The sequence below is a fragment of the Mauremys mutica genome, chromosome 1, assembly GCF_020497125.1.
Source record: "Mauremys mutica isolate MM-2020 ecotype Southern chromosome 1, ASM2049712v1, whole genome shotgun sequence".
NCBI lineage: Eukaryota > Metazoa > Chordata > Testudines > Geoemydidae > Mauremys > Mauremys mutica.
Window position 1 is genome coordinate 21,860,500 of NC_059072.1, and position 14,881 is coordinate 21,875,380.

Sequence of the window (14,881 nt, forward strand, 5' to 3'; positions counted from 1 at the left end):
ACCTTTTCTCATGAGCAGCTTGCTTCTCCCAGTTGCTCTGCCAGCTACATTGGCTACTGAATTAGGGATCTGAGATAGGGCTCCTCCCACTCCCATACCCTCCTGCCCTGTTTACAGAGAGGAATCGGGGGTGCGCGGCACCTCCCCTCCACTGGTGCTGCAATTGATCAAGAGACTCAGAGGAGCAGGGGTTTTCTTGTTCCTCCAAGTAGCCAGGTAACCTTGGTGAAAACCTACCCCACTTTGTGTAAGCCTGCAAAACATGTGCTTTGAGTGTAAAAGAAAAAAAAAGTCAGCAAAAATAAATGAAGAGAAAAACTGAGCTGATTCTGAAAAAAGGAAAAAAAATAAAACAAAACAAAGTCCTGAGTTTGTAAGGCTTAAACCTAAGAGGTGGCAAGTTCACTGGGAGCTGAGTGGTAATTTATTTACCTCAGATCTTCAGTTTAAGGACCAAATTAGTGGCCAGAGAGTTTGACTGTCTCAGCACTTGGGATCCCAACTTGAGACACTCGGGGTGTCTGAGATTGCACTCCTATGAGTTGAAGCATCAGAAGCCACTTCTGTTGGCTTCAAAATTTGGCTTCAAATTTCCAGAGCGTGGGAGGAAAGAGGGAGTCAGGCCGAGTAAAACTGAAGGAGAGAGTGAAAATGTCCTCTTTTTTGAATTGCATATGCAAGATAGCCACTGTCTGAGTCGCATTCAGGCATCCAGTGAAGAGAATTTGGGAGCAGGATTTGATCTGCATGTTTTGTTTTAACAAATATGCAATTTACCTCCACCCCAAACAACCCTATTCCATGCAGGTCCCTTATGCTTCTTTGGGTGGAACATACCTGATTACCACAAAGTTGCTTTTGGTCAGATCTGAGGTGTACCATAATTTGGCTCTTAAAGGGTGAAGGAAAGTTACTTTCAGAACTGATGCACTAATAATACTAATATCTTGGTGACAAAAAGCAGGATATATACTTAGAAATACTATATTGAACACAGACTTATTGGGTGAAATCCTAGCTCCATTGAGGTCAGCAGAAGCTTTGACATTCTCCATTGCTGGGTCCCAGAGCCTCCCTCCAGCCCAAGCTGGAAGGTCTACACTGCTGTTTTGTAGCCCCTCAGCCCAAGCCCCAGTCAGCTAACCAGGGCCAGCCAGGGGAGCTGTTTCACTGAAGTGTAAACATATCCAGTGAGGTCAGGTTTTAACCGTTAATACTTAAATAATGCGCTTTCCTCTGCACAATGCATTAAAAAAGAGGCATTCCTTGCCCTTCAGAGCTGAACTGTGTTTCTGGGAACTATATTGCACTTCTGCATTTTTTTTTGAGAGCCAGAACTAAAATCATACTTCTCTTTGAATCTCTTACAGCACAGTGGCTCTAGAGCTAATTGCAATAAGATCATTATGTTGTTTACTGATGGTGGTGAAGAAAGAGCACAAGAGATTTTCAACACATACAACAAAGACAAAAAAGTAAGTGACATTTACAAGGCTTTTGTATGAAGATACCTAATTGGGACATGTAGGTGGTTTCTGGGGAAAAAAAAAAACTTGTGTTTTGTAAGTGTTCAAAATAACTGGTATCTTTGAGATGCAAGTATTGAATAATACACCATCAGAAGTTTTCCCAGTGAACAATATTGGTATGAAAATATGATGGAATTATTAAATAATATTTTGCATTCATACACTGCCTACCACCCGCGGATCTCAAAGCTTTTACTCCTGGGAGAATTCTGCCCTAATACATAAAAAATTCTGCACCAAAAAGATTAAAAATCCTGCGCACAATATTTTAAAATTCTACAAAAATTTGCATATCTTATTTGTCAAAATAACACAATATAAGCACACCAGTTTCAATGATTTTGGTAATTTATTTCAAAATACCTGTCAACAAGTATGTAACTATACAGACAAAAAAGATTCAGGGAATGTTTTTTAACAAATAGTTCCCTTACTAGGCATATTCATACAGAACTCTGAGGAATAATTCATTTAATCTACAATTCAGAAATGTATTTCAGAAGCAGTGCACAGGCTTTGGGGAACCCAGGGGAACAGAGGAGCTGAGGGAAGTAATTTCTGGGAAGGAGCCTGGGAGTGAACCTGGAGGGTTGTTGGGTGTGGGTGGGAGAAGGTTGGAACAGGTTTTTTTTTGTAGGGGAGGGACTGTTGGGGAGCCTCCCCCATGTAGACCCTGGTTGACCCCTAGTCTTTCCCAATCAGTCAGACGCCTCTGCCCCTGTCCCCATGTGTCCCTGCACCCCCACTCCACCACCCCCACATCTCAGCATCCCTTCACCCCCACTCCCATTCAGCGCCTGTCCCAGACTGCTCCCCCACCACAGCTTCTGAACTCCAGTCTATGTGATCCCCAAGCAGCACCATGTGCCCATTCTGTTTTTTGTCACCCCCATATCCTGGCCCCGGATGCAGGGCACTATGAGGGACGTAGCCTCTGCTCTCTCCCTATTGATCGCTGACTGCCATGCCCGTAGAGTGGTGAGCCTGCTGCCTCTGCTCTGGTGCCACAGCAGCTCTTATTGGGCAAAAGGCATAACAGCAGAGCCTCTCCAGCAGAATGTATTTTCTGCAGAGAAAAAAAATCTGCAGGACACATGAATTCTGTGCATGCGCAGTGGCACAGAATTCTCCCAGAAGTACTCTTGTAAACCATAATGCATTAAGTTTTCCTGTAACCCCAGTGCTGTAGGTAGCTATTATCCCTGTACTACAAATGAAGAACATGAGATACAGGAAGATTTAGTGACTTGCTGAAGGCCACACAATTCACCTCTGTGCATGTGGGGAGCCACACACTTGAACACTCTCTCTCCTTTTCCCCAACTGGCATTCCTGTGTTAAGCAATGAGCCATTCGTTTTCATAACTGTATGTAACACCCATACAAAACAGACAACAGGTTAAGTATCAGAGGGGTAGCCGTGTTAGTCTGGTTCTGTAGAAGCAGCAAAGAATCCTGTGGCACCTTATAGACTAACAGACATTTTGCAGCATGAGCTTTCGTGGGTGAATACCCACTTCTTCTGATGCAAGCATCCGAAGAAACGGGTTAAGGGAGTTTTGTACATGAACATTTATTTACCTAAAGCTTTTTGGTAAATCACAGGTTTGCAGGACTATAGTTCTGGCTAACAGTTCCCAATATAAGCCATTTCACCACTCTTCTCTGTTTTGTTTATCTCTGTTGATATGTACGTCTCCACAGCTGATCAATCATAGAATCATAGAATCTCAGGGTTGGAAGGGACCTCAGGAGGTCATCTAGTCCAACCCCCTGCTCAAACCCAACTAAGTCATCCCAGCCATGGCTTTGTCAAGCCTGACCTTAAAAACCTCTAAGGAAGGAGATTCCACCACCTCCCTAGGTAACCCATTCCAGTTCTTCACCACCCTACTAGTGAAAAAGTTTTTCCTAATATCCAACCTAAACCTCCCCCTCTGCAACTTGAGACCATTACTCCTTGTTCTGTCATCTTCTACCACTGAGCTGATATTTTCTTTGTAATAGCAATTAATGTTTTTTTTTTTTTAATCTAGCAGATATAGACATAAGTAGATTGGATAGCTAGAAACTGAAGCTACATAAATTCAGACTAGAAATAAGGTGAATATTTTTAACAGTAAAAAACTGGAACAGCTTACCTAGGGATGTGATAGATTCTCTGTTACCTGAACTCTTTAAATCAAGATTCGAGGTCTTTCTAAAAGATGTGCTATAGTTCAACCAGGAGTTATGGACTCAGTGCAGAAATCACTGTCTCAAATTCTGTGAGTTATGTTATTCGAGTCATGCCGAATCCTCACTCAATATATTTCAATGTAAGTTTCTTCATAATTAAGATAGTTTTAACTCTCCCAATGTCACCTGATGGATCTGTAGTCAGTGTAGTGCAGGTAGCTGGGAATCAGGTCCCCCAACTCAGCAAGATGCTTGGTATCTTTAGCACATGAACAGTCCCTTTGGCTTCAGTGGAACTATTCATGTGCTGAAAGCTGGGCATGTACCTTGCTGAATTGGGGCCCAGGAATCCAGGGCCTGTTTCTGTCTCTGATGATGACTCATTGTGTGACCCTGAACAAGTTTCTTCACTTGGTTTCGGCCTAGCTCCCAATCTGCAATATGGATATAAAGCCTCCCTCACAGCTTTAGTTAATCTTTGTGTATTACTTTGAGACTTTTGAAAGAAAGGCAGTCCATAAGTATCAAGTATTTTTTAAAACTGGTAATTAACAATAAGCTACATTGCACTTACAGCTGGAGTTGTAGCCACTCAGTTCTAAGGCATACTGACTGTGCAGTCTTCTCAAATTATACATGGAAATTTCATGCTATCCTACCTCTTTTCTGTGCCTGATAGCATTTATTATAACACAACGAAACCAAAAGAATAGTTACTAAATGACATTGTGTGAAAGAGGCATGAACGAGTGTGATTCATTTCTTAGTGTTTTCCATTTGCAATTGTGTTTTAGGATTGGAAATAGGGTAAAATGTCCAGTCCTAAGAGAGGTGCAGTTTTATAATGCTAAGAAATGAATCACACTCTCTCCCACATTGTGTCCAAGTACACAAGTTTAAGAAAGACAACAAATTCCTCAGCCATGCATGGGAAATGAAATGTCTGGTATTGTCCGTCACACAATTTGTTACTGCGTACTAAATAAAATTTGTGGATGATAATGGCCACCTTGTTGGAACATATGTCGTAATTAAGCACATTTTCTGACACAATTAATTGTAATGCAAGCGACTCATACCCGATTAATTTTATAAATCTGCCGGTTTACGTTTCAGTAAATTCCAACATTCCTTTTCCTTATCTAATAATGTACTAGCAAAAATGCCTGTATTATTGCTTTGCACCAAAGTGACTTTGAAAGTACAAGGAGCACAGTTTTTGACATGTGCCACTTAAAAAGCACAAGGTTTATTCAAGGAAAAAGAAAATGCTTCTTCAATCAAGTAAACATCTTCACATTCTTGAAGGTGAATTTGTGGTTGCAAAATATAATTAAAGACATTTAAAAATATATTACAGCAAAATATAGAATGAGGGTAATCAGTGATTTGTACTGGCAAATTCATCTGTCTGAACTAATACAAATAACCACACTATTGTAGCAAGTTTTTGGTGTTTCTCAAAGTAATATCTTAATGCAAAACTTATTAGACCAAGAGCTCTTGAATTAGTACTATCTGGTTACAAGGATAAGCATTATTTCTGGAATGTTAAATGTGTAAATCTCTCTCTCTCTCTCTCTCTTTCTCAACATCTCTAATTAAAGTTTAGACTGACAGAGGATAAAAGTAAAGCCACTGGCACATGCATTCCAAGATTAGAAAATTAATATTTGTATCTTGCAAAGAAATAGCCACAGGGAATAGTGTAGCCTTTTAAAGACTATATAGTAAGCTGTGTTCAGGCAAGATATGATAAAACTTCTCACTGGTTATGATTATGGTTCTGATTCTAGTACTTTTACTCCAGTCTACTTATGCCACAAGTAGTCATTGAACTTAAGATGGACTAAGTTACAGACAGAGATTCAAGATGAGTTAGGTTATCAGAATCTGCTTTGATGTATTTTTCAGTAATAGCATTACAGAGTAACAAAATGCAGCTGAACTGTGTAATGCACACAACACAGAACCAAGTGGTGGTATCTTTTCTTGAATAATATGCATTCATGTCTGAGCATTTCTCCCTATGCTTAGCAAAGGGGTTGTAAAAGAAAAATCTTTGTTGTTCACGATTGTAGCATAGTACAGTGAATCACTGTTACCTTGGAGATGTAACATTTTTGGCCGCCAGTCTGAAACTGTGGAATGAACTCCCCGTGGAAGTAGGGGCCATCACAAACCTCTCCTCTTTCTACTCCAAGTGCAAGGCACATTTCTTCAACCCTGTCTTCTCTATCATAAATATACATTTTAAAAAACAAACAAACGAGACACACACTGCACACACTTCTCTCCCTGGGAAGAGAAGGGGAGAACAAACAACATATGATAGATTTTAATCACATTGCTTAATGCACTACTGGAAGATGCTCAGATGCTACATTAATGACTGCAGTCTAAGAATGCCTTTATGAATAGAATAGAATTAAAAAGAACGAGGAGTACTTGTGGCACCTTAGAGACTAACAAATGTATTTGGTCATAAGCTTTTGTGAACTAAAACCCACTTCATCGGATGCATGGAGTGGAAAATACAATAGGAAGATATAAATAACAGTACATGAAAAGATGGGAGTTGCCTTACCTTTTTTAAGTGTCCAGGAAGGTTCAAGTGCTCGCCGACTGGTTTTTGAATGTTATAATTCTTGAAGTCTGATTTGTGTCCATTGATTCTTTTGCAAAGAGACTGTCCAGTTTGGCCAATGTACATGGCAGAGGGACATTGCTGGCACATGATGGTATATATCACATTGGTAGAATTAGAGTAGAATTAGGTAGAGTAGAATTAGTTATACTGTAATATATACCTTATGTTGGAAGACTTATTACCTGTCCATTGTACAAAAAATGCCATCTTCTCTTTTATTCAGATCAGATTATGTTACTCCATATTGTTGCTTCCCGTCCAAGCTGAACTCACTTTAGATCTCAAAGTATTTCCTTCTTGGTGTCAATCGCTTTGTCATTCTTTGGCATGTAAGGGAGCTAAGCACCTTTTGGCCATTCATACATTGCCTAGTTACACTTCTTTGCATTGTTTAGTTGTTACTGGAGCTTGATCTTAGCTCAGCCTTCAAGTTGACAAGTCAAAGAAAACAATAAACAGTTTTATAAAACAAAAACAGCAACCCGTGAAAACAGAGGTAGGAGAAATGCCCCATTAAATTACTGATTTTCATCAGACATGCCAAATCCAAGAAAAAAACGCAGAAATTGGGCTTGTTTTTGGCTTAATTGGCTCGTGAGTTGCTTGTTGGTTACTTTTTGGCTTGTAGCTTGTTGCTTGTTTGGCGTGTAGCTTGTTGCTCCATCTGGTTGGCTCCCGGTAAGCAGGGGCAAGGAGCTAGCAGGGGCAAGGGTGGGGAGAGAGTCTGGGGTGCACAGTGGGCCCACCACAGTCCCAGACTGCACACCGGGGGGATCTAGTCACATAGAGTGTTGGGGTTCTTAGGGTTTGGCTTGTTTTGGCCTTTTTTTGAAATGGGATTAACTTGATGTTTGGCTTACTGCAAAAGTTGGGGTGCTTATTGTGAAAGTTGGCAACTGTGATTTTCATCCGTTTATGCTGGCATATGGCTATATTTCAAGTCACTTTCTGTCTCTTTAGATCTCTTCATGTGTGAATGGAGAGATTGTTATAAAACAAACCTAACCATTAATATTTTGAGGGGACACATTCTAACTTTTCTGCATGCAGGGGCTGTGTTTGTACAATGGGGTCCTGGGCTATGCCAAAGGCTCTGAAGTGTTACTGCACTAAAAAGAATAGTAATGCCTTTGAAATTGAAATTATTCATTGAATCATGCCTTGTCACTTCTATAAAGCTATACATAGTGTAACAGAAGACAACTTCACAGGGTGCTATTTAACAATTGGCATGTTTACCTTTACTGTGGCATTCACAGCGCTTGCATTAAACACGGGAAATACCACATTCGCAGTGGTAAATTACAGGAATGAAAGTGGTAAATATTCATTTTGTGTGTGCAGATAACTTCCCTTTAACTGGATGGCATTTCTCTGATACCATTACTGCTGGAGGGAACCCTTGGGGACTACTATTCAGAACCGGTTAGAAGTAATTATCACACAAATTACGAGCCAGCATAACTAAAGGAAGGTCTATTTTCCATAAGCTTAGACAGTGGCATATATCTTTTAAAGATAATTCTGAAAAGCACAGCCCTGACTATTTGCAGCCATTAAAAAACCTGTGACACTTTCATGATAGGGTACTAGCCCCAATGTGTTGCCAAATTCCAGTCTATGTGTGTTCTATTTTCTGTGATTACCCCGGTAGTTGGAATTAGATGTGGCATTTTTCCACTTTAAGACTTGATTTGTTAGTGTAATTTAACAGCTGTCAAATTCTGCCCAGAAATGCCTGCATTTCAGTAGTAGGTGGGAGTGATTCTTCTGTGTATGTGTGTTTTACATGCATGTGATGGGACCAAAGGGGCGTAATGTAATGTTAACTGGATGAAACTAAGGAAGATTTAGATTGAATTGGTCAGACGCTGGGCTATGTCTGAACTAAGCTTGGCATAGTCTAAGGAGGGACAAAGGTTTTAAGCCAACTTTATGCTTCCTGGATGCTAAGCTAGTGTCTGGGCTACTTTACTGTACATCGATTGTTACTTACCCCTAAGGTGACCCAGAAAGTAGGATTACCATGACTCTTTGTCTTGGCCCAGACCATGCCCTCTACTCTGGGAACTGTAATAGGGGGGGTGGTATAGAAGGTACCGGGCAGGAGGAATCCTCCACTGGCCAGCTAGCCTGGCTTTACTGCCACTTTGTACTGGGTACTAGCACAGTGCAACTGTAAGGAACCAGAACATAGGCGGGCTTGCCTAGTGGTCACAGCTGGGCGATGGTCCACATGTCAGGGACAGTGCTCGACAAACAGGAGTCAGAAGAATCACTAGAGTCAGAGTCAAAGTCAGGCTGGAGTCAGAGACTAGAGAGAGTACAAGGCTAGAATAGAGAGGCAGGAATCAAGCTCAGAGTCAGGCTGGAGTCATAGACCAGTGGTGGTATCAGGCAAGAATCAGGGTCAGAGTCAAACTGGGATTGGAGACCAGAGATCAGGAGATGAGATCTGGAGTCGTAGCAGGCCCGAAGTCTTTGTTGTTGACCAGACAACTTCCTGGGGTACCCTCCAGGGTTACATAGGGTAGATGGTCAATCAGAGGGCATCAGGGTCACTCTGGGTCCATTGGGCAGTACTTCCTGTGGCACCTTCTCCACAGTGCTCCCTGACTGGGGCTCCTCATGGTATCTCGGTAGCACCGTGGGAATGTCAGCTATCCTAGGTTCTGCAGAGTCTGATTCTAGTTCCAACATCTTTACAGCAACTTAGCTAGGCTAATTTCTAGAATATGTTCCTAACTATGAGATCAATTGAACTGTAGAATGGTTTCCCAAGAGAACTGATAGAAGACCTCTCTTTGGAGACATTTATAATCAAAAGTACTGGAGGGAACAATCCTATAATGGCCAGGGAAGAAGATCTAGTAGGTCATTTTCATTTCTAATTTCCATGAACCAGCTAATCACATGCAGCTACTTCACTTTCCTCTAGTGAGACAGCAACTATACAAGTAATGGCATCTTCTCAGGGCACCGTAATGTTCACAGCTACTTATTTGAAATGTATTACATTAGTCCCTTGTGATATGAGGCCATGCTCCAGTGTTATCTGTTAATATTAGTGATGACTTTCTCTCAGTGACTTTAAAAAATGGAAATTAGTTTTCTGGAGAAACTGATAGATAAATAATAACATTGAATCAGAAGAAACATTTTTGTATGTTTTAATTATAGAGCATAGATATTCTGAAATTCTATTGTGCCCTGCATCTCAAAGCATTTCAAAACATGGATGAATTTCACAGTACAGATTCACAATATCCCTGTTGATTAGGTAACTATACTATCCCCCTTTAAAAAAAATATGAACAAACTAAGGCCCCAGTCCTGCAACGAGCACTATGTGGGCCAAATCTTGCACCTGTGCAGAGCCCACTGTAGAGCTGAGGCTAAGCACAGAGAGAGAATAAATGACTTGCCTAAGGTCACAAAGCAAGTCTTTGCCAATGCTGGGAATAGAACCCAGATCTCCTAATTCCATTCACTTTAAAAACTATTCTTCCTCCCTTGATGTTTTATTTCTATGTTTAATGGAACATGCAACTTAAAAACTATGTATTTAAAAACAAACACCCTCTTCCCTCCAATTTCCTTCCCTTTGTTGTTGTTACTAATAGGCTGCACCTTGATTATGTAGGAATACATCGTTTCCTAGTCACCATTTATCAGTTTTCAGCTAGATGGAGTATTGCTTATATCACACTCGAGCACACAGAACTGACTGCCGAAATTTCAAAAATTTTGAGTGGTAATCCAAGTTTTCTTTTGGCTCCTATTAGTTGCCCTGGTTTTACTTGTCCTCATACAATTCTCTCACTCTTTTATCCAGAACTTCCTGAGGTGGTCTTTACCTCACAGTTAGTTAGGTCTCTAAAAGCAGCAAAGAGTCTTGTGGCACCTTGTAGACTAACAGATGTTTTGGAGCATGAGCTTTTGTGGGTGAATACCCACTTCGTCGGATACATGCTTTTACAGATCCAGACTAACACGGCTACCCCTCTGATACTTAGTTAGGTCTGTTTCCCAGAAGATACAGAGGTTTAAAATGAAAACAGATAAGGGAAATGCTTCTCTTCTGATGATGCAAAACAAGTTTGATGAGATGACAATAACCTTCAGTCTCTCCCTAGCTTCAGCTTCAGCTGTCATTGGCCAAAGACCTTTAACTCCTTGTGCCACTACAACAGCCTTACCATCAAAGACGTGGCTTTCCCCTTATTCCTCTTAGCCTTCTACTTTCATTAAACAAAATTAGCCTACTGTCCTACTAAATCTAAAAATACCAAGCAATCTACTAAGGTCTAGAGCAGATCCTTTACCGCAGAGTTCATTTCTACCCCAATCCAGATTGCTCTGAATCAGTGACTTGTCCTCTTCATTATTTACCCTTACCCCATTTTTTTTGTCATCTGCAAAACGTTTTCAGGGATGATTTTTATGTTTTTTTCCAGACCACTGACAAAAACGTTAAATAGTGTAGGGCCAACAACTGATCCCTGTTGGTCCACACTGGAAACACCCCCCTCTTTGATAATTCCCTGTTTACAAATATCTCTGTTAGCCATTTAACCAATTTTAACCCATTTAATGTGTGCCATGTTAATTTTATATTGTTTTAGTTTTTTAGTCAGAATGTCACATAGTACCAAGTAAAATGCCTTACAGAAGTCTAAGGGTATTACATCAACACTATTACCTTTATCAACCAGACACGTAATCTCATCAAAAATGGATATCAAGTTAGGATCTATTTTCCAGAAACACATGATTTGCATTAATTACATTACCGTGTGTAACGGGTTGTGCTCACCACCATGGCCCCCTCTGCTGGTTGCTCCAGGAATTAGCTCTGTCCATCAGCAGGGCGCCCTTCTCTTGTGGTGTCTTACTCTCCATCGCTACTTCTCCATTGTCTCCGCCATCTGTGGGGACCCACGTATCTCAGGGACCGTGGCCTCCTCTTCAGGGCACGGCCCTCTGGGTGTGCACCAACTCTGTTGTCTCCCCACTTCTGGGGGAACCGGCAGTCCTTCGTCCAGCCTCTCACCGCAGCAACAAACTCCAACCCCTACTCCAGCCCCTCACTTAGGGGCAAACTGCAGTCCTTTGCCTGGCCACTTCCTTCGGCGGCCAGAGGGGCAAAGGAGGGGGTGGGGAGGGCAGGCCCTCCTCCTACTCTAGGCCCCCACCCAGGGACCCTATAGCTGGCAGCTGCTCACTGCCTCTCCTTCCCCTCTGCCACTGCCTGCTTTCCCTGTGCCACTTCCCCATGCCCCAGCACCTACTCGGCCCCTGTATTAAGGCCACAGTCTGGCAGCCAGCTAGACTGGAGCTCTGCTTGCTCACCTGACCCTGCCCAACACTGCTGTGTCCTAGGTACTTCTCTCTACAGGCAGAAAGTCCTTCTCCCTCAAGTTCCAGGGAGAGACTCTCTGCCTTGCAACCTTTCTCATAGGGCCCAGCCTGTCCCTCACTGGTTGCTTTTAAGCTTCCTCTGATCGGCTGGGTTCTGCGCAGCTGCTCCAAGGGCTGCTATTAACCTTTTGCCAGCCAGTGAGGGGCAGCTGCCCCATCACATCCTGCTTTAGTTCTTTATTAATTGAGTCCTGTATCAGCCACTCCATTATCTTGCCTGGGATTGATGTCATGCTGACAGGCCTATAATTACCTGGGTCATCCCAGGTAACCTTTTTAAAAAATGGCACAACATTAGCTTTCTTCCAGTCTTCTAGAATTTTTCCAGTGCTCCAAGATTTATTGCAAATCAACATTAATGTCCAGTGAGCTCCTCAGCCAGCTCTTTTAAAACTCTTGGATGCAAGTTTTCTTGGTATGCTGATTTTAAAATGTCTAACATTCGTATCTTCTGTTTTGCATTCTCCTGAGATACTTGTGGAATGGAAAGAGTGCTATCATTACCATATGATGAGATTATATCATTTGTTTTTCCCCCAATACAGAACAGACTTATTAACTGAATGCTTCTGCTTTTTCTGCATTATTATTGATAATTCTACTATTTCCATCTAGTAATGGATCAATCCCATTGTTCCTAATATATTTTACAACTCCTTGTTGTCCTTAATGCTGCTTGCCATAGATTTCTTCTTGTGTCCTTTTGCTTCCCGTATCAGTTTTCTATAATTTCAAACTTCTGATTCATACTGATTACTATCAACAAATATAACATACTTTCTAAAGCTCTGATGGTCCAAGATGGTGTGCCTAGGGGTGTCCCCATTGTCTTTAGTGGGGCTCCACATGGGCATAGGAGCCTACCATCATGGAACAGCTTAGAGGATCCAGCCCTTAAACAGCCTACTACCAAGGGAGCAATTTGAAGGGATTTCTTGGGGACAAGGGCAGCTCCAGCCTCGTCCTGATGGTGGGGCTCAGATGGGCTAGATAGAAAATTGCAGGGGCTGCGCTATACATCTTGTGGGCACACACACTTTCTTTTTTTTTTTCTTTCTTTTTTTTTTACAATATATACTTAAACATATATTTTATCTGTGTTATCCTCAAAAGGAGAATAAAAATGTATACAGACAGATCAGTTTTTTTGTTTGTGGCAGCTCACTGGTGCAACATTTATTCACAGAAAATGAATAGGAAAAAACCCTAAGTCAATACATAAGTAAACTAATACTACTAATAATAACAATATTCAAACTTCTGGGGGAAAATTACTAGTTAAATAATACTAATAACTAATTACTTTAAATTGGAGAAGGTACTGCATTATATATTAAAATTAACCATTTGCACACAGCAAAGTAGGATATTTGGAAGATTTGGACACTCAGAGCCACTCACAGCAACTCATGCTGTGGTCAATCTGGAGCAGGTGGCCTCAATGATAGAGAGGGTTAATTGAACACAAGTGCTGTAGGAGGTGTTACCTGCACCTTCTGCTCTGTCTTCCATCCTTAGTAGCAGCTGGAGGAGGCAGTGGGTGGAAAGGGGGATGGATACTGGGTCTGTGCTGCTCCTGATCCCCAGACAGTTTGAAAACCTAAGCCTGGGCCAGAACCATATGCAGCTGCAGCAGGCACATGGCAGGGAGCCACATGCTGGGGCTGTGAACTAGGCAGGGAGGAAGCAGGGGTGCAATTTCAGATTTTCTTAAGTAAAAGGCAACTTTAACAGTGATTCCAGGGGCTACTTAGGCACCTGAAAACTTTAAGTTTTTTGCAGATAATTACTTAGAAATTAGCTGAGAGGAGCACTGTATCTATTTCCTGTATAAAGAAAGAAAAGATATATAAACACCCATTAAAACCATATTTTAAATTTATATGTAAATTTAGAACAATCAGGAGATAATACGGCAAAATATTCCCAATCCCAAATTGTGAGATATCAGTTTTGGAGCCTTAACACAGATATCAGAAACAAAACTTTGATACTTTTTACACTATCTTTAGTAGAGACAAGGATGGCTCTAGGCACCAGCAAAGCAAGCAGGTGCTTGGGACAGCCCATTTGCAGGGGCGGCAGCCCACAGGGATCCAGCCTGGGAGCTGAGAACCAACAGGGGGCCCTGGGAGCTGTAGTTCCTTGGTTAGCTCCCTGCCTATAGAGCCAGCCCTGGAGCAGGGAAAGAACTACATTTCCCAGCATTCCCTTGGCCGCTATCAACAGGAAAGGGAGGGGGAGGGAGTATGGTAGCTGAAACCTCATGCTGCAGCTTGCTGTGAATGGAGAGCTCACTGCTCGAGCGGGGTGGCACTGTGAATGGGGAACAAGTGTGCCCAAGGAGTAGAAGGCTTTGGCCCAGATAGCCCCTTCAGAAGACATCCCCAGACTGGATTAGGGGTACTGGTGTGGCCTCACCTTGCAGCCCCCAAAGAAGGAATTTGGTGGACTAAATGGACAGTGCCCCTCTCTATCTGAAGCTTAGCAAGGGAGCTATGTGGATCCCACTAGAATTTAAAATGAAAAGAAAGGGAGGGGGGAGGCTCTGCGGGGAGTTCATCAGCTTTAGATACAGTACCAGGCATGTAGGAGGATTTCCACTTTTGAGCCATGGAAGCAGAAATTGACTTTTCCTTTCCAGATTTAGCTAATATTCAGAAAGGGAATCTAGTGCCTGCCTTCCAGATTTGAACACCTCAAAATTCAAGAGTGCTCAAGCTCAGTTTGGGCAGCTGTTACTTCATTTCTCCCAAATCAAATATACTGATCAACCGTAATTTGCTGTAGAAAAAGTAGGATAAAATTGAGCAAGAAATGCTTCCCAGTGGTTTTTAGGACTGCAATTGCTATTTTCAACAGCCATTGCCTTTTTTTTTTTTTTAGTTTTATTTGTTTAAAAGGAAGACAGTGATATTGCATTGGCAAATTCCCCATAGAAAGAAAGAGTGGAACAAAAGAATAATAAAGGCACCTCAGCTTTTCCTCATTTATGGAGGACAGTCTTATAATATGCATCCAGATAGCCTCCAATCACACAAGCTGAAAATTGTTCCACTTTACTGCAGTTCTGTAACTATATGGGAACCAATCCTGTCTGTGT

General features: G+C 41.8%; 1 protein-coding gene across 3 annotated transcripts in view; it reads left to right on the plus strand.

Moving 5' to 3' along the window:
• CACNA2D1 (calcium voltage-gated channel auxiliary subunit alpha2delta 1) overlaps positions 1 to 14,881 on the plus strand; it is a 636,415-nt gene that overhangs the window by 509,701 nt on the left and 111,833 nt on the right. For all 3 annotated transcript variants that reach the window (XM_045030029.1, XM_045030036.1, XM_045030046.1), the window contains one exon: positions 1,371 to 1,475. In XM_045030029.1, the coding sequence (XP_044885964.1) occupies positions 1,371 to 1,475 (105 nt within the window). The remainder of the gene's footprint in view (positions 1 to 1,370; positions 1,476 to 14,881) is intronic.